Source organism: Bufo gargarizans, chromosome 9 (assembly GCF_014858855.1).
Source record: "Bufo gargarizans isolate SCDJY-AF-19 chromosome 9, ASM1485885v1, whole genome shotgun sequence".
Lineage (NCBI taxonomy): Eukaryota > Metazoa > Chordata > Amphibia > Anura > Bufonidae > Bufo > Bufo gargarizans.
This window is the reverse complement of record NC_058088.1, coordinates 186314087-186333124: the sequence shown is the minus strand read 5'-3', so window position 1 is coordinate 186333124 and position 19038 is coordinate 186314087. Positions and strand designations below refer to the sequence as shown.

Genomic DNA, 19038 nt, shown 5'->3' with positions numbered 1-19038 from the left:
GAGCTTCACAGGTTCCCCTGGAATCCTCTATGACGACATCACGGAGCTGGTGGATGTTAGAGACCTTGGGCTCCTCCACCTTCTGTTTGAGGAGGCCCCACAGATGCTCAATAGGGTTTAGGTCTGGAGACATGCTTGGCCAGTCCGGCACCTTTACCGTCAGTTTCTTTAGTAAGGCAGGTGGTCGTCTTGGAAGGTGTTTGGGGTCGTTATCATGTTGGATACTGCCCTGCGGCCCATGGAGGGGATCATGCTCTGCTTCAGTATGTCATTCATGGTTCCCTCGATGATCTGTAGCCCCCCACAGCCGGCAGCACTCATGCAGACCCCAAACCATGACACCCCCACCAACATGCTTGACTGCAGGCAGGACACACATGCCTTTGTACTCCTCACCTGGTTGCCGCCATCTGAACCAAATAAGTTTATCTTGGTCTCATCATCAGACCACAGATGGTTCCAGTAATCCATGCCCTTAGTCTGCTTGTCTTCAGCAAACTGTTTGCGGACTTTATTGTGCATCCGTGTTTCACTAACACTCAACAGCTGACAAATAATTTTGAAAGAATCTCTTGTTAATGATCCGTGAAACCCGGATGGCATCTGTGGTTTTCACGGACCCATAGACTATAATGGGCGTGATGGATCCGTGAACACGGACAAAGTAGAGCATGCATCCGTGGTAAAAAAAACTGACCCACGGACCGTGCTGAAACACTGATGTGTGAATGAACACATTAAAATAATAGGGATGTGTGCTGTCCGTGGAAAACACGTACAGCACACATCCGTAAAACACTGACGTCTGCATGAGGCTTAATGAGTCCCATGACACCGGGGAGGGAAAATGACTAATTGGGCACAGTTTGGCCATTTTTACTCGTGCACTCACTTTTGTCGCCAGCGGTTTAGACATTAATGGCGGTGTGTTGAGTTATTTGGAGGACACACCACATTCACACTGTTATACAAGCCGCACAGCGACTACTTTAGGCCTCTTGCACATGACCGTATGTATTTTGCAGTCTCCAAAAAACAGATCCGCAAAAAATACGGATGACATCCGTGTGCATTCCGTATTTTGCGGAACAGAACAGCTGGCCCTTCACAGAACAGTACTATCCGTGTCCGTAATGCGGACAATAGTAGGACATGTTCTATTTTTTGGCAGAACCGAAATACGGACATACGGAAACGGAATGTTTTTTTTGAGGACCCATTAAAGTGAATGGTTCCGCATACGGTCCGCCCAAAAAAAAAAACACGGAATGGACACGGAAAAAAAATATGTTCGTGTGCAAGAGGCCTTACATTGTATCACAGTGTCAGATCTTCAGGAAACGACTGACTTTTGTGAGAGACTGTATAGACAGAAAGTCAGGGACCATCGCCCCCCGCTGGCTGCTCACAGCAACGCTCCATTCTACCTCCTATCACCCACAATCAGTTCCTTTTTGACTTGCTCGCCGGTCGAATCCTGTCGGTCGCGGACTGCGATTTGCTCAGGTTGATCCAAGCGTCCACGATGAGCGCGGAGGGAATGACTATCCACAGCGCGTTCATGAAGACGAAGTAGAACCAGAAGTAGAGGGGGTGCCACATCTCGCTGTGAATGAATCCTTCCCGGTACTCAGTGTAGAAGTAGAGGACATCACCGTACAGCTGCCCTGTGGACGCAGAGACAGGAGACCACTCATCAATGGGGGCATCACTTTCTCCAAGGCTTGGACATTGCCGGTAATATCAATGTGGATGCAGAAAGCACTCGTCTAATGACTACGGGGTCATCTAACTGCCCCTGGAGATTAGTGGCGCCTACATTTCTGGGGCCGCTTATCTCCCTCCTGTTGAAATATATACATTACTTCTTACCAAGAGACACAATCAGCTGCAGCACAAAGCGGTAGGGCTTGTTCTGCAGGAAGGAGATCACCGTCCAGACGCTCATGGGCCCCCATGCCACAGCTGTGATGGTCTCCATGCAGACGGTGAAGTTATCAGCCCTGGGGAGAAAACAGTGCAGAAGTAAGGTTCATCATCTAACATGGTCGGTCATCACCACGTCTTCTAAACCGTGACATCTACTTAGGTGTCATGGAGAAGGTGGCTCTTGCCAGCTACAGACCGCCATGTTCTTCAGAACTTTGCCCAGCAGAACGTATCTGTTAGAAGATATGATTACTAGGGCAGAAGGAGATGACTGTAGCCTGGGTAGAGTCAAGCAGGAGACCACAGAGCAACATTCCTCAACCCTGGGCTTTGCAAAACCAACTCCCATCATGTCCAGAGAGGAGACGGTTGGAGATGATTGCCTTCATGGCCTATCAGGGTCTCCCACTGTGAGCTAGCCAAGCCATCAAACTCCTCCATGAAGGAGGCTTCTATGACATGACAGGTGAATAGTGGGTAGGCGGCTGCTAAGTCTCTCTGGCGCTGCTCATCTCCAGAGGAACAAAGGTTTGGGCAGGTGAAAGTCCAACATGTCCCTTCCCCCAAACACGCACCAGCCGACACAGACTTTAGACTAATGGCATATCTTATCAATCAGTGAGATATGGAGACCAAGGGAAGACACTCACATTATGTATCGGCTGTCTCCTTTTCCATATTCTTTCCCTGGGGAGAGAAGTGACAAGAAGAAGGTGAGGAGGACCATGACCCGTCTTGAAGGTGCAGCTTGTCTCAGATCTGCATCCAAATACACTCCAAAATCCTACTGCTGTCTCATAGGCTTCATGTTATCCTCCCCCTAAATCCTCCAAGCCCCCAGTATTCAGACTAGAAGCCATTGGTTCTCCAGTTGTTGGGAAACCAGAACCCCTAGGCGACAACTGTCCGGGCATTTTGGGAGTTGTAGTTCCACAACAGCAAGGAAACTACTTCCTGCTTCTTGGTTCTATGTGCTTCTGGGAAAGCTGAGTGACAACTTCTTGGTATCTATTATCTTGGTCAAATTAGTTGTCAGAAGAAGATCTGATGGGAGCAGAAGACGCAACCCTGCAGAGCCTGGTGACAACCCATCCAGGAGTCATAACAGCAACTGTACTGGTTGTCACCCAGCTTTCCCAGGAACAGATATGGCTAATAAACTACTGAATGACATTTCTTAAAGGATTTAAATTCAAAGTTTTAGGGCAAAACAAAAAGATTTCTCAAGACCCCATCTCATTCTTACAGAGCTGTGACAGGAACGCCTGGTCCTTGGGGATCACCGGGTAGAAGAAGGAGAACCAGCCTTCAATGACACCATGGATGAAGCCGCAGACCATGAACCAGCAGACAGCCAGGCGGCGTGGGGCGCTCATGCTGGTCACCCGGCCAGTCAGGAACCACATCCCCACCAGCAGAACCCCCGACACCGAGAACAGGAAGGTCAAGATCTCTGACATTGGCCGGTCATTAGGAAGGTAACCATCGATCTGAAGGTCCCGGGGCCAGTAGGGATGAGGGGATCCTGTCTCTGGAGCCATGTTGTGTCCTTAGTGTTACACCTGCCACAGGATAAAGGAGACCATCAGAATGTAGGAGTCTGGAAGGGCCACAATGTCGCCAAACAACGAGCCTCTGCCCCGAAGAGGAACGAACTGAAAAATCTACACCAACCACAAGGAGAGTACTCGACAGATCAGCCATGATAAAGGGACCCCAGTTATACAGTATATAAATAATATTAGGGGCCCTGTTATATACAGTATATACATTACATTGGGGCCCCAGTTATATACAGTATTATACATAATAATGGGGGCCCCAGTTATATACAGTATATACATTACATTGGGGCCCCTGTTATAATACACTATATACATAACATTGGGGTCCTGGTTATATACAGTATATACATAATATTGGCCCCCAGTTATACAGTATATATATAATATTGGGGCCCCTGTTATACAGTATATACATAATATTGGCCCCCAGTTATACAGTATATATATAATTGGAGGCCCTCTTATACACTATAAGTATATACATAACATTGGGGCCCCTGTTATACACAATATTGGCCCCCAGTTATACAGTATATATATAATATTGGGGCTCCTGTTATACACTGTATACATAACATTGGGGCCCCTGTTATATACAGTATGTACATAACATTGGGGCCCCAGTTATCTACAGTATGTACATAATAATGGGGCCCCTGTTATACACTATATACATAACATTGGGGCCCCTGTTATATACAGTATTATACATAATAATGGGGCCCGGTTATATACACTATATACATAACATTGGGGCCCCTGTTACACACTATATACATAACATTGGGGTCCTGGTTATATACAGTATATACATAATATTGGCCCCCAGTTATACAGTATATATATAATATTGGGGCCCCTGTTATACACTGTATACATAACATTGGCCCCCGGTTCTCACCTCCTTTCTCCTCTCGGCCCCCGCAGATCTCTCGCACTTCTCTGATCAGGACAGACAGAATACCTGCATAGCCCCGCCCTCTTACGGTCATCCCCCAATCACTGCACGAAGCTGTAACTGTTCAGCCAATCAGGAGCCGAGGTCACAAAGGCACGTTGTCGGCTCATTGACTAAAAGCCAGCCCCACTTTCTTTAGGCGAAAGGCGACACCTGATTGGGTGACTACAAGTGGAAGGCGGAGCCTAGGTGCTCCCTGACCCTCGCAAGACTCTCGTTCTATGGGAGCTCATTGGCGGAAAATGGAATAAAGACCCGCCCCCAACACCTGATTGGTTGGACACTGTTACGGTTGTCGTATCCCTTCTAGGCTTCCGCTACCCCATTACTGTATTGTCGTGCTAGAACTGGGCAGCAGGGGGCACCATCGTGACAAAGGAAAACTAGGTGCCCGCCATTATAATGCCCAGAGAACAGTTCTGAGGAATAGATAATGGAAAAATCCTCAGAGCGGAGCGAATTCTGAGAACTCTATAGGCAGTAACTTAATGTTGCCACTAGATGGCAGTAAAACGCTCCGATCAGTAGAGAGTTACATATTGCAGTAATTAACACTAGGTGGCGGCAAAAGTATGTTTTCCATATGTAGTAATTCAATTCAGCCGCTATGTGGCAGTCTGGTATTTAGGCATCCTCATTACATCACATTACATCCGCCCACGTTTCTATCCCACAGAAATCGCAACAGTCGAAAATGTCATTTTAATGCTTCTCTGCCTGCCACGCGCCCTTAATCCCGCCTCCTTCTCGCTCTTATTGGCTACTATAACTGTCATTCACGTCAGTTGTTTGTCTCATTGGAGACTTGGGGGCATTCCCTGACTTCCTGCTTTCTGATTGGACCAGCTGTCGGGTCCTTGCCTGTGATTGGCTCTTTTCTACTGCTTTGGTCTGTGACAAGCATAGTTATTCGTCTCCCCGCAGGTGATTGGTCAGGCTTCTCACCTCCTGTTGTGTCATTGGTCGGTTTTCTCTGCTCTGTTATTGGGCCGTGCGGTGCAGTCCTGACTTGTGATTGGTGGGTGTTCTCCAGACTCTGCTGTGATTTGTTCTTTTTGAGCCCCATAGATAAGAGCATCCCCCTTATCCAGGAGAGAATGGAGGCAGGAATGGCATAGAGCAGCAGAGGAGGGTGAGGAGGGCACTGATGGTGCCAGCTATCCTCCCCATGCCATCTACCACACCAGTATGTATCTGTGTCAGGTGACTGGTTCCCTTTTTTTTATGTTTACAGGTTGGGAACATTGAACCCCCTCAATTCCAGGACCAAAAATGTCCGCCTTCAGCCGGCGAGAATTTTACGAACAGCTCCTCCATGGCTGCGTCTTCCCCACGGCTCTGCAGGGTCTGGAGCAGATCTGGGTTCTGCTCCTCATGTGTCTGGGCTGCAGGCTGCTCTGGAGGTTTGGTAAGATCCTACGAGACGACTTCTGTGTGAGCGAACGCGGTAGGCGTCTCGTGCACGCTGCCTCACGGATAACCACGTAGCAGCGCAAACATACATGTAGCTCACCTTCTACCCGGTCTAGTCAGTCATCTAGACCAGGGATGCCCAACCTGCGGCCCTCCAGCTGTTGCAAAACTACAACTCCCAGCATGCCCAGACAGCCTACACCTATCAGCTTACAGCAGGGCATGATGGGAGTTAGGCTAGTTTCACACTAGCGTTCGTCGGTCCGCTCGTGAGCTCCGTTTGAAGGAGCTCACGAGCGGACCCGAACACCTCCGTCCAGCCCTGATGCAGTCTGAATGGAGCGGATCCGCTCAGACTGCATCAGTCTGGCGGCGTTCAGCCTCCGCTCCGCTCGCCTCCGCACGGACAGGCGGACAGCTGAACGCTGCTTGCAGCGTTCAGCTGTCCGCCTGGCCGTGCGGAGGCGTGCGGATCCGTCCAGACTTACAATGTAAGTCAATGGGAACGGATCCGCTTGAAGAGGTCACCATATGGCTCAATCTTCAAGCGGATCCGTCCCCCATTGACTTTACATTGAAAGTCTGAACGGATCCGCTCAGGCATCTTGCGCACTTAGAAAATTTTCTAAGTTATTAATGCAGACGGATCCGTACTGAACGGAGCCTCCGTCTGCATTAATATGATATAGTTTTACAACAGCTGGAGGGCCGCAGGTTGGGCATCCCTGATCTAGACTGATACGCGTTGCCTGCGCTGAATAGGAGGGAGATCTGAGCCGCCGTGGTCAGTCCATGTCCTCCACTCTGCGCAGCTCCCAGGTGTGAGAAGTATGGGGTCTGCACGGGGCCTCATCCACCGGTCTTAAAGGGGATTTCCAAAGCTAAGATTTTGACGGCCTATCCTCCGTACAGGTCATCAATATCCGATCAGTGCGGTTCAACAACTGGTACCCCCCCCCAAGATCAAGCAGCCGCCAGCGCCAGCAACTATACAGTAGACGTCCAGGGTGTCGTTTCCTGCTCGGGCGTACTGCCACACGGCTGCGCTAAATATGAGATGAGCCCCCGGATCCATCCACTGTATAGTTTCCTGCACTGGCGGCTGCCGGGAAAAATTTATCTGTATCGGTGCCATACGTCGAACCCCCACCCTTTTGTATCGATCACCTAACAAAGATGCTTTTAAGTCACTGACAGCAAGCAGAGATCTTGACATCTGTGAGGAAATGAAGTAGAAAGTTGCAGATGATATATTTTTTTTTACAGTAGGTGGCGCTCCAGCCCCATTCAAAATTGTGCTGATGTGTTTTGTTTTTTTTCTTCCCCATTGGGGTCCACAGGTCTCCCGTCTCACGTGAAACACCTCTTCACCATTGCGGGGGGCTTCTTCTGCCTGTATCACTTCTTCCAGCTGCAGATGATCTGGGTGGTCCTCCTGAGCCTGCTGTGTTATCTGGTGCTCTTCTTGTGCCGACACTCCCAGCACCGCGGGGTCCTGCTCTCCATCACTATCCTCATCTATCTCCTGATGGGGTGAGAGCCGCCTCTCCGTGCCCCGCACACGTATGACATCACTTTGACTCTTTCTGACTCCTTTGTCTCCTTCTTCTTCCAGGGAGATGCACATGGTGGACACAGTCAGCTGGCACAAGATGAGAGGTTGGCATTCCGTCTCCTATAGACCCTCCATCCCTTGGGATGATCCTAATGCCTCCCCTGATTCTTCTGCGTCTCTTCTTCTCGCCGTGTCTGTGTAGGTGCACAAATGATCGTGGCCATGAAAGCCGTGTCCTTGGGCTTCGATGTGGACCGGGGCATCGTGCGTTCCATTCCATCTCCGGTGGAATTCATGGGATACGTCTACTTTGTCGGCACTGTCATCTTTGGCCCCTGGATTAGTTTCACCAGTTACCTGGGAGCAGTCAGCGGACGGAAACTGGTGAGGATAATGGCTGGGGGCTGGGGTTTGGTGGAGGCTGGGGCGGATGGTGAAGTTGATTCTGTGCCACGCTTGACCCAAAGGATTGCGGTTCTTTTACTTTAAAAGGACTTAGGTCATCAATATCAGAATAATTGGGGTCCCACACTGCACCCCGACCAATGGCCTGTTTTGGGTAAGCGCTGGCATCAGAATCTGTGCAGTGGAAGGAACTGGCAGCAGGCAGCGCCATCCACTGTGTAGTAACTGTGCCAACGTAGTGCAGCTCGGCACCCTTTCAACTGAATGGGAGCTGGGCTACAGAATCGGAAACTACATAGTGGGGGTGGCGGACCCATCCTGAGGATAGCCCATCAATATCTAAGTCCTGGGAAATTCCTTTAAAGGGAATTCCCAGTCAAATATAAATTGGTGGCACCTTGGCCAATCACCCACTGCTGCCCTGGTCACCTCTGCCCTCCATGTTCTGTCCCAGTTCCACATGCTGGAAATACCAAGAATGCTTATGTGCCTTACCCTATTAGTCAGGAACCCCCTTAGTCACAGCAGAGGCGTGTTAGGCTTGTACTGGGGGTCTCCTAGCACCCTCTGTATTTGAGGGGTACCTATTGATTTCAGGGTGTCATGTGTATGGTACTGCAGGAAACAGGGAGCAGGAAGTTTGGGTTCCCCTCATGGTAATCAGTATTTTGGGCAGTCTCTTGTGAACGTCAGCATGTCACCTCTCTTGTTCCGTAGACGTTCAGCTGGTTCCGGCGCGTGTGCCGCAGTCTGGTCCTCTGCATATTCTGTCTCCTGGTGTCCACCTGCGTTGCACCGTATCTCTTCCCTTACTTCATCCCCATCTATGGAGACCTGCTGCTGCGGAAGTGAGTACACACAAAGCATGACCGATTACCGTGCTCTTCATTGCTACACCATTTTTAATACCTCTGTCTCCTGCCAGTGAACGGTTTCTTGTTTATATCCAGAACCTGAACCCCCACCCCTCGGCCTCGTCCTGCTGGCACGGCTACACGGCTGCCCTGTGACGAGCCGTATAGCTGTGTCAGCAGGACTAGGTCAGCGTGGGTTTCGGGACTCTGGCTGTAAACAAGAATGTTACAATTTGCTGACAGCAAGCGGAGATCTAAACAATGATGAGAACAAGATTAACTAATTTCGTTCATGCAGCAGTTCGAAGAGGCAACTAGAGGGAGATGCAGAAGGCCACGTGCTCGTTCTGACAGCTGCCACCCCCCCCCCCCCCCCCATACACGTGCATGCTCAGTCAAGCATGCGTGTATTCTCAATGGGGAGAGAGAAATAAGTTACTTGCAGACACATCTACAAGGGGCTTGTGAGAATAAAATAATCGGCTATGGTGAAATTCAACATGGCCAACCCTTCTTTCCCCTGGTATTACATGGACGGCCGGTCCCGCTGACCCGATCCGTTGTTCATTCTTACTATTATGTTTCTCAGCACTTTTCTTTCTTCTTCCTTCTTCTCGATGCTTTTGCGGATCCTGCAGTAAGAAGCGTAAAGCCAGGTATTCCTTCATCCTCACCGCTTAGTCTTCCTTCATAGAACAGATTTATCAAAAACGGTTGCAAAGGAAAAGAGGAGCCATTTCCCCAAGTACCTTCTTCTTTGCACTCGTTCCGCTAAATCCGCTAAGTGTGAACAACGATACAAAACCGACCTTCCTGAACCCTCTTCCATCTGAGGATTGTGTCCTGCTGACACGGGTGCAGGGCTTGTTACCTATAGTGCTCCGGTACACTGTAACGAGCCCTGCAGCCGTGATAGCCGGACGTGATTAGGGCGGGTATTCGGGCCTCTGTGATTGTTCTCGTTCACTAACAGCAAGCAGAGCTCTTAATAATAGAGAGGAGTTTCACTGTGTAGATTACACTGAATTAGGGCTCGTTCACGCGACCGTTGGTGTCCCGTTCCCGTATTGCGGACCGCATTTTCGGATCCGCAATACACGGGCACCGTTCAGTGGTCATTCCGCATCACGGATGCGGACCCATTCATTTCAATGGGTCCGCAAATCCGGAGATGGGGAACGGAAGCACGGAACGGAACACTACGGTGTGCTTTCTGGGGGTTCCGTTCCGTGCCTCCGCACCGCAAAAAGATAGAACATGCTCTATCTTTTTGCGGAACGGAGGGATCGCGGCCCCACGGAAGGTGCCCGTGCATTGCGGACCGCAATTTGCGGTCCACAGCACGGGCACAGGCTTCACACGTTGATGTGAACGAGCCATTAGAGGACATTTGGATTGGTTTTGTCTTGCTGTGCCATTCCTTTCATTTCCAGTCATCAGTGATAGTACGTCATTTTTGGCCCCCACACCGTATTATTGTGCCCTCCCCGTCGGATCTCCTTTTGCCCTTTTCCACCCCGACGTCCACCTTGACCTCTCAGCGTCTTTTGTCTTGTTTATTGTCGTTTTCAATGATCTTGGTTTCTGCTTCTCTCTGCGGCAGGGGTCTTGTTGTGCGGTAAGTGGAGTCTTCTTTTACGTATTGTATAATCCAGATGATTGGGCCGTTGTTGGCCTATACGTCACATACTATACACCCGGCACCTCTGTAGGATGGGGGCATACAGGACCTGCTGGGGTTACGGTGTAGAAACCTTACTGTAAGCACAGATACCAAGCGACTTTGGGGGATTGTAACCTTACAGAACTTCATGCTGCAATTTTAACCCCTTCCTCTTGATCGGCGCTGTCTTCCTTGCAGGTGGCTGCGGGCCTACGAGAACACGTCCTCCTTCCATTTTAGTAATTATTTTGTGGGGTTTTTGTCCGAGGTGACCGCCGTCCTATCCGGTGCTGGGTTCACAGAGGAGAAGGATCATGTTCACTGGTGAGTACATCCGTGGCCTCTTCTCATGTCGTGGCCAGTCCCTCCTTTTATTACCCTTAGGGCCATGACCTGTCCACTCCTTGTGGTCCTCTCTCTCTCTCTTCCTCAGCCCCGGTCACTATGGTATAACATGGGGGTGAACTGTCTCTTGGATTTTCCCCTCAGGGATCTCTCCGTTTCTCACCCTCTGAATGTGGAAATGCCTCGCTCAATGGTGGAAGTGGTCACAAACTGGAACCTGCCCATGTCTCGATGGCTACATACATGTAAGTGCGCGCAGAAAAGCGATTCCCGTCTTGGGACACAGTCTTAACAAGTTTAGAAAACATGGCTGCGCCTTTTCTGAAACCGTGCCGCATCTCTGCAGGGTTTGTGACAACCAGTGTGCCGCTTGCTTCTGGAATAAGGCAGCCATGTTTTTCTAACTCTGGAAACCCCTCCATTAAATACAGTGCAAAGGGTCCACAACCCTATTTCTACAGCACGTCTCACCTATAGGATGTGCAGCCATACTAGACACAACTCTGTCCCTTAAAGGGGTATTCCCATCACAGACTATGGGGGCATATCGCTAGGATATGCTCCCATTGTCTGATAGGTGCGGGTCTCGCCTCTGGGACCCGCACCTACAAATGAGAACGGAGCCGGGGAGAGTTGTGGCTGGAGGACCCGGTTCCCGGGGTCCGGCCACCACAAAGCGCTGCTCCCATACAAGTGAATGGGAGCACACCGCGCATGCCCGGCCCCCGCTCCCATTCATTTCTATGGGACCGACGGAAATAGCCGAGCCAGCGCTTGGCTATTTTCGGCGGCCCCATAGAAATGAATGGAGGGCGGCTGCGCATGCGCGGTGCGCCCTCCACTACTTTCCCTTCTCCATTGTCCCACCTCTGGGACCCGCACCAAACAATGGGGGCATATCATTGTCTATGATGGCAAAACCCCTTTAACATGACATAATCAAATCTTTATATCCTTTCCTAACCTTCTAAATTTTCTCACCAGATGTGTTCAAGAACGCTTTGAAGCTGGGCACTTTTCACGCCATCATCGTAACGTATGCCGCCAGCGCTTTACTTCATGTGAGTGTCACATATTATATATATATATATACAGTCATGTGAAAAAATTAGGACACCCTTTGAAAGCATGTGGTTTTTTGTAACCTTTTTAATAAAAGGTTATTTCATCTCCGTTTCAACAATACAGAGAGATTAAAGTAATCCGACTAAACAAAGAAAACTGAAGAAAAGTCTTTTCCAGATCTTCTGTAAATGTCATTCTACAAAAATGCCTATTCTAACTGAGGAAAAAGATAGGACACCCTCACATGTATTCCCTCTTAAATTGGCTCAGATCTCACACAGGTATATCACACCAGGTGCACATAATTAGTAGATCGTTACTCTGCATGTTGAATGAGGCTTGCCCTATTTAAACCTCAGACATTTAGTTTGGTGTGCTCCTGACTGTTGAAGTGAGAGTGAGCACCATGGTGAGAGCAAAAGAGCTGTCAGAGGACTTCAGAAAAAAGATTGTAGCAGCCTATGAGTCTGGGAAGGGATTTAAAAAGATCTCAAAAGATTTTGAAATCAGCCATTCCACTGTCCGGAAGATAGTCTACAAGTGGAGGGCTTTCAAAACAACTGCCAACATGCCCAGAACTGGTCGCCCCAGCAAGTTCACCCCAAGAGCAGACCGCAAGATGCTAAAAGAGGTCTCCAAAAACCCTAAAGTGTCATCTCGAGAACTACAGCAGGCTCTGGCTACTGTTGATGTAGAAGTACATGCCTCTACAATCAGAAAGAGACTGTACAAGTTTAACTTGCATGGGAGGTGTGCAAGGAGGAAACCTTTGCTTTCCAAGAGAAACATCGAGGCCAGACTGACATTTGCCAAAGATAAAGTTGACAAAGACCAGGACTTCTGGAATAATGTTCTTTGGACAGATGAGTCCAAAATTGAATTATTTGGACACAACAGCAGAGGACATGTTTGGCGTAAACCAAACACAGCATTCCAAGAAAATAACCTAATACCAACTGTGAAGCATGGAGGTGGAAGTGTCATGGTTTGGGGCTGCTTTGCTGCAGCAGGACCTGGTCAGCTCACCATCATAGAATCCACGATGAATTCTACTGTGTATCAGAAGGTGCTTGAAGAACATGTGAGACCATCAGTTAGAAAATTAAAGCTGAAGCGGAACTGGACCATGCAACATGACAATGACCCAAAACATACTAGTAAATCAACCAAAGATTGGCTGAAAAAGAAGAAATGGAGAGTCCTGGAATGGCCAAGTCAAAGTCCAGATTTGAATCCCATTGAGATGCTGTGGGGTGACTTGAAAAGGGCTGTACGTGCAAGAAACCCCTCAAACATCTCACAGCTGAAAAAGTTCTGCATTGAGGAGTGGGGTAAAATTTCCTCAGACCGATGTCGAAGACTGGTAGATGGCTACAAGAACCGTCTCACTGCAGTTATTTCAGCCAAAGGAGGTAACACTCGCTATTAGGGGCAAGGGTGTCCTATCTTTTTCCTCAGTTAGAATAGGCATTTTTGTAGAATGACATTTACAGAAGATCTTGAAAAGACTTTTCTTCAGTTTTCTTTGTTTAGTCGGATTACTTTAATCTCTCTGTATTGTTGAAACGGAGATGAAATAACCTTTTATTAAAAATGTTACAAAAAACCACATGCTTTCAAAGGGTGTCCTAATTTTTTCACATGACTGTGTGTGTATGTATGTATATATATATATATATATATATATATATATATATGTATGTATATATATATATATATATATATATATATATATATATATATATATATATATATATATATATATATATATATATATATACACTATGGCTATATGGGTTCAAATACAAGTCTTCTTATGGGTTCTTCCAGGGCCTCAGCTTCCACCTGGCAGCCGTGCTTTTATCTCTGGGTTTCATCACGTATGTTGAACACGGTAAGTCTTCTGTCTTCATAATTGAGACCCAGCAGGGACCTATTGTCCCCAATGTTTTAGTTCGGGGACATTTTCATTAAAGGCTAGCTCTCGAGGCCTCCCCATCCTAGATGTACCTTCTTGGAAAAACTCCATACTCGCCTGTCACACAGTTCCGGCTATTTGCTTAACCTTTACTGGTCTCGGTATGTCAACTTCCAAAAGTGACATTCTGCTAGGGGACAGTCATTGGCTGCAGTGGTGCACGTGACCCTGTCTGTGTGGAAGTTGATAGACTTGGACTGCAAGACCAGTAACGGAGTGGGCGAGTATGGATTTCTCCACATGTATTCCTGGACGATCATTTTGAAGCGGTTATACATTAACGGATATTAATGACCTATCCTCAGGACATCGGCGGGGATCCAAGTCCCGTTACCAGCCTCGTCTAATAGCTGATTGGCAGGGGTCCGACATCAATCGGATATTGATGGCCTATCCATGACTCCATGATTGCCTCTTTGATATTACTTTTATAACCCCCTAATTTTCTCATACCCCTCTCTTCTGTATCAGTGCTCCGGAAGAGGCTCGCTGTAATCTTCAGTGCCTGCATACTGTCCAAAAAATGTTCTCCGTCCTGCACCCACCACAATAAAAAGGTAGGAGGATCGTAGCACTTAAAGGGTTCTTCCACCCTTTTTATAGTTTGCCTATTTTATAATGGGGTATGCTTTAAAGTTTCCATTGCAATTTGCAGCATTTCTGCCATAAACAGTCATAGGCTTTTATGTAAAAATTGTGTAAAACTATAACACCCATCTTACTTATGTTTCCTGTTAACAGGGCGTCCTGGTGTACCTGCTTAACCTCCTGTTCGGGGTCTTGGCTATATTTTACCTGACATATCTGGGGTCTTTATTTGACACAGATTCAGAGGATACCAATGAGGAAGAGGTAAAGCAGTGCATGAGGAAACTATTTAAATGTGTTCATGATAAGTTGTCCACTAGGGGTCACTCTTCCTTCTAAATTCTGTAAGATTTAAAATGTGACCACTAGCGCCAGCTCATTTTCTAGACTTCGGAATGGCAAGTAGATGCAGTGATAGATCTTAGGCTACTTTCACACTTGCGGCAGTGTAATCCGGCGGGCAGTTCCGTCATCGGAACTGCCCGCTGGATCCGCCGATTTGGATGTGACTGAAGGCATTTGTGAGACGGATCCGGATGCGGATCCGTCTCACAAATGCATTGCAAGAACGGATCCGTCTCTCCGCTTGTCATGCGGACAGACGGATCCGTCTTGTATTTAATATTTTTTTCACATTTTTACCAGTCTGCGCATGCGCAGGCTGGAAGGCCGGAAGGACGGATCTGGCATTCCGGTATTTTGAAAGCCGGATCCAGCACGAATACATTACTATGGGGACAAATGTATTTTTGCAGCTTTCAGGCAAGTCTTCAGTTTTTTTTCGCCGGAGATAAAACCGTAGAATGCTACGTTTTTCTCTTTTGCCTGATCAGTCAAAACGACTGAAATTAAGACATCCTGATGCATCCTGAACGGATTACTCTCCATTCAGAATGCATGGGGATATGCCTGATCAGTTATTCTCCGGTATTGAGCCCTTGTGACGGAACTCTAGCGGTTTTCTTTTCCGGCATAGTGTGAAAGTACCCTTACGAAATTATCGAGGCACGTCTGCCATTCAGAAGCCTGAGAAAGCTGGGTGGCAACCTATTAATGGCAGTCACCGTGCTAACATCTTGTCTTGTCATTTCTCAGGGCTATGGGATGGCACATACCGTTAACAAGTGGTCCGAGCTGAGCTGGGCTGGCCACTGGCTCACGTTCGGCAGCTGGGTGTTCTATCGCTTGATCGGCTGAAAGGAAGACCTCTACACAACTCACTTGGTGCCATCTGTCTCCACCTATTACGGTGTGACCAAATTCTGCCATTCAGTGTTTGAGCAGATGAGGGCGCTGGAGCTGGTACATAAGGGGCGGAGGGTGTATATGGGCATCCCGCCAGCAGCCTGGTGCCACCTCTTGGAGGACATTGTTAGGAACAGCCAACTCCATGTACCACATTGTCATATATTTCCTCCGCTGATATGGACTGGAAGTCTCCTTTGCTATAGGGAGAGTCCCGAAAGAAAAAGTCATGACCTCTCTGTCCTGCCGACCCCCCCCCCCCCCCCCCTCCATCCTACTAATAAAGTTGTTTTGTAAGGATTTTTCAGGTGTACGATCCATAAAGTTTAGTGACGCGGGTGACATTCCAGCAAGTTCTTTATTCCAGAAGCCACCCAATATCATGAATAGACAGGAAACCTCTACACGTATGTGCCCTCCCCTCTGCATCCGTTTTGGAGGGGTCATAAGCTCACGACTCTTCATTCACACTGGTCAGGCAGGTCGTAAGTCACACGCACACCTTTGTGATCATTCTCACGCTCGGACCCCTCGGTCGGCTCGAACCAATAGAAAGGGTCTGACTGGAAGACTGTGCCGGTGCCAGGACATCAAGGTCTTGCTGGGCTGCACGTTCTCTGTGGACGTGTGGTGAATCCCGCGTTTTCTACGACATGAACCCAGCAGCGTCTCCAGCGCCATGCGGACAAAAGACTGGAAGTTACCGCTTCGCTCTCGGCGGCTGTCCTTGAGGGGGAGAAGAGAGGGCAGGATCAGATAGTAACGTGCACAAACAGGTTCATGGCAAGTAACGTCAGGGGCTACGGAGAACTCGGGCTGCGGCTACATGGCGACTTTGATCACGAGACAGCAAATCACAAACTTACATTGAAGTCTAAGCTAGCCGGTCACATTATGTCGCATCTTGCAGTATGACCACATTTCCAATCAATAGCTGCGACGTTGCGATCCTCATGTCACGTGTGCAAAGTTGCCGTACAGCCCCAGCCTTAGGCCTCATGCACACGACCGTTGTTCGGGTCCGCATCCGAGCCGCAGTTTTTGCGGCTCTGATGCGGACCCATTTACTCTGTCCGCATCCGTTGCTCCGTTCCGTGGCCCTGCAAAAAAAAAAAATATCATGTCCTATTCTTGTCCGTTTTGCGGACAATAATAGGCATGTCTACAATGGACTGCAAAAACGGAAAAGGTCGTGTGCATGAGGCCTTAGAGGGATAAGCAAAATATAAAAAGGGTCTGGAGGTGGTGCTGCAGGCGGCCACCCACTGCACCACGGTTTTGCGGTAAAACCATGTGGCTATTGACCATCTTGGCCACGAGCGTTCAGCCGCACGGTGTGGTCCTATCCTATCTCTTTTTTTCCTTCTGAACGCATCCATCCCCGTTGCTGAAGGCGACAGTTTCTGACCACCAGCCACATGAATGTCCACATATAACTTCTGCTGATCAAGCCAGTCAGTATGTGGACATTGATTTGGGTGCGCCTTAGATCCACAGGTCTTCATGACAAGACGTGTTGTCAGAATCTCAGTAGTGCAGCCTCAGGCTCAAGCTTTGGGCCTGTAACCCGAAGTGATCAAATATCGACATTAAAGATTGATTATCCATTTCTTCCGGTAGATTTCCTTTAAAGGGCTCAGACATTGGTAGCATATCCTGCAATATTCCACCAATGTCAGAATGGGCCCCTGAAAGTAAAGGGTAACGCGCCATGCGTGTGCGGCGTGCTCTCTAATTATTACTATGGGAGTTCTGAAACTAGCTGAGCAAGCTCTCCTGGCTAATTTTTTCCGAAGTCCCATAGAAATTCATTGAAATGGCACCGCGCAAGTGCGGCCACCTCTCCATTCACCTCTATAGGACTGCCGGAAATAGACAAGCCTCTGCTCGGATATTTTCGGAACTCCCATAGAAATGAATGGAGGATGGCTGCGCATGTGCAGCTGCCATCCGTTCACTTTGGTGTTCCCGTTCCAGAGGCGATATCTGATATTGGTGGCATGTCGTAACAAAATGGTGAGGCAGCCCCTATAAGGAAAAATGGACATGGAAGAGAAAAAATTATAAGGCCTCTTGCACACGAACGTTTTATTTTTCAGTTTTTTGCATTCTGTATACGGACCGTATATGGAACCATTCACTTTAATGGATCCGCAAAAAAAACGGAAGGTACTCCGTATGCCTTCCGTTTTTTCGTTCAAAGATAGAACATGTCCTATTAATGTCCGCATAACGGACAAGGATAGTACTGTTCCATCAGGTGCCAGTTGTTCCGTTCCGCAAAAAAATGGAATGCACACGGACGTCATCCGTATTTTTTGCGGACCGCAAAATACTGAAAAAGCCATACGGTCGTGTGCAAGAGGCCTAAGACAGACAGACATTCCTCTGGAATTAAACTGATTTCTCCTCTCGTCTGCCGTTATCCACCTGTTTTATTTTTTTTCTTAACCAGTTGCGGACCATCCATTGACAATATGTCTGGCCAGTCTGCATTTAGGGGCTCATGCACACGACCTTAGTTTAGGTCCGCACCTGATCCACTTTTTTTTGCGGACCCGTTCATTTGAATAGGGCTGAAAAAGACGCGGACAGCACACTGTGTGTTGTCCGCATCCGCACGTACGTTCCGTGGCTCCACAAAAAAAGATAGAACATGTCCGCAAAACGGACAAAAATAGGACAAGAATAGCACATTTCTACAGAAGTAAGAAAAAAAAAATTAAAAAATGGTGGCCTACACTCAGCCAGGATCCGTGTTTTGTGGATTTGCGGTTTGTGGACTGCAAAACAGATGCGGTCGCGTGCATGAGTCCTAACTCTGCAAGGACTTTCTGGACATCCTTGCAGTTACAGGCTGCGTGGAGATGGTGCAGGAGCAGGGACGCCACTTACTGTTCCAGTCCTACCAATCATGTGAGTGGCACTTTGTGCTATTAAAAAAAATATATATATTATTGAAAATTTTCCCAGGTATAAAACTGACATTAAAAAAATAAAGCCCGATGTGTCACTGAAAAAAGATGCGAATATGATTCATATAAATGAGCAGAGAAAAAAAAAAAAAAAGTTAAATGTGTTGGGTGCAGGAGGGGTGGTGGTGGAGGTGAATGGCCCGGTCGTGAACTGGTTAAAAGCAGGCACAGATGAAAAACAATGGCCTGCATTAGGGACAATATACAGTAGAAACAAAGGGGCAGAAAGCACTGGTATAGCGGTACATGAAAACAATATATGAGGCGAGCGTCACCATGTCCGGGTGCACGCCCCCCTGTGTCTGAATCTGCACATGCACGCCAGACATTTATTGGACTGACTAGCTCCTCCCACAATCTCCGCCCCCTAGTATATCAGTGAGCATTCATAAAAATTAAAATAAATATATTATAAAAAGTTTACGATTTTTTACTTTGTTACCTCTTTGCTTCTTAACATGTGTTTTTTTCTCCTGCACCCGATGCCTGTGTTCTGGGAG

At 48.0% G+C, this 19038-nt stretch overlaps 2 protein-coding genes across 2 annotated transcripts; one reads left to right on the top strand and one right to left on the bottom strand.

The window, feature by feature from the left end:
* Positions 1-1212: 1212 nt before the first annotated feature.
* On the bottom strand, positions 1213-4517 carry LOC122919324 (EBP cholestenol delta-isomerase). Its single transcript, XM_044268280.1, has 5 exons — positions 4396-4517; positions 3176-3491; positions 2580-2616; positions 1873-2003; positions 1213-1667 (listed from the first exon to the last, which is right to left on the bottom strand). The coding sequence occupies exons 2-5, from the start codon at positions 3468-3470 to the stop codon at positions 1444-1446; spliced, it is 687 nt and encodes a 228-aa protein (XP_044124215.1). The 5' UTR covers positions 3471-3491; positions 4396-4517; the 3' UTR covers positions 1213-1443.
* Positions 4518-5482: 965 nt separating this feature from the next.
* PORCN (porcupine O-acyltransferase) lies at positions 5483-15776 on the top strand. The gene is made up of 13 exons (XM_044305893.1): positions 5483-5584; positions 5687-5860; positions 7206-7398; positions 7481-7524; positions 7623-7804; positions 8543-8673; positions 10541-10666; positions 10832-10932; positions 11672-11748; positions 13583-13646; positions 14202-14287; positions 14472-14582; positions 15414-15776. Exons 2-13 carry the CDS (start codon positions 5725-5727, stop codon positions 15513-15515), a joined length of 1353 nt encoding a protein of 450 aa, XP_044161828.1. The 5' UTR covers positions 5483-5584; positions 5687-5724; the 3' UTR covers positions 15516-15776.
* The last annotated feature ends 3262 nt before the right edge of the window (positions 15777-19038 follow it).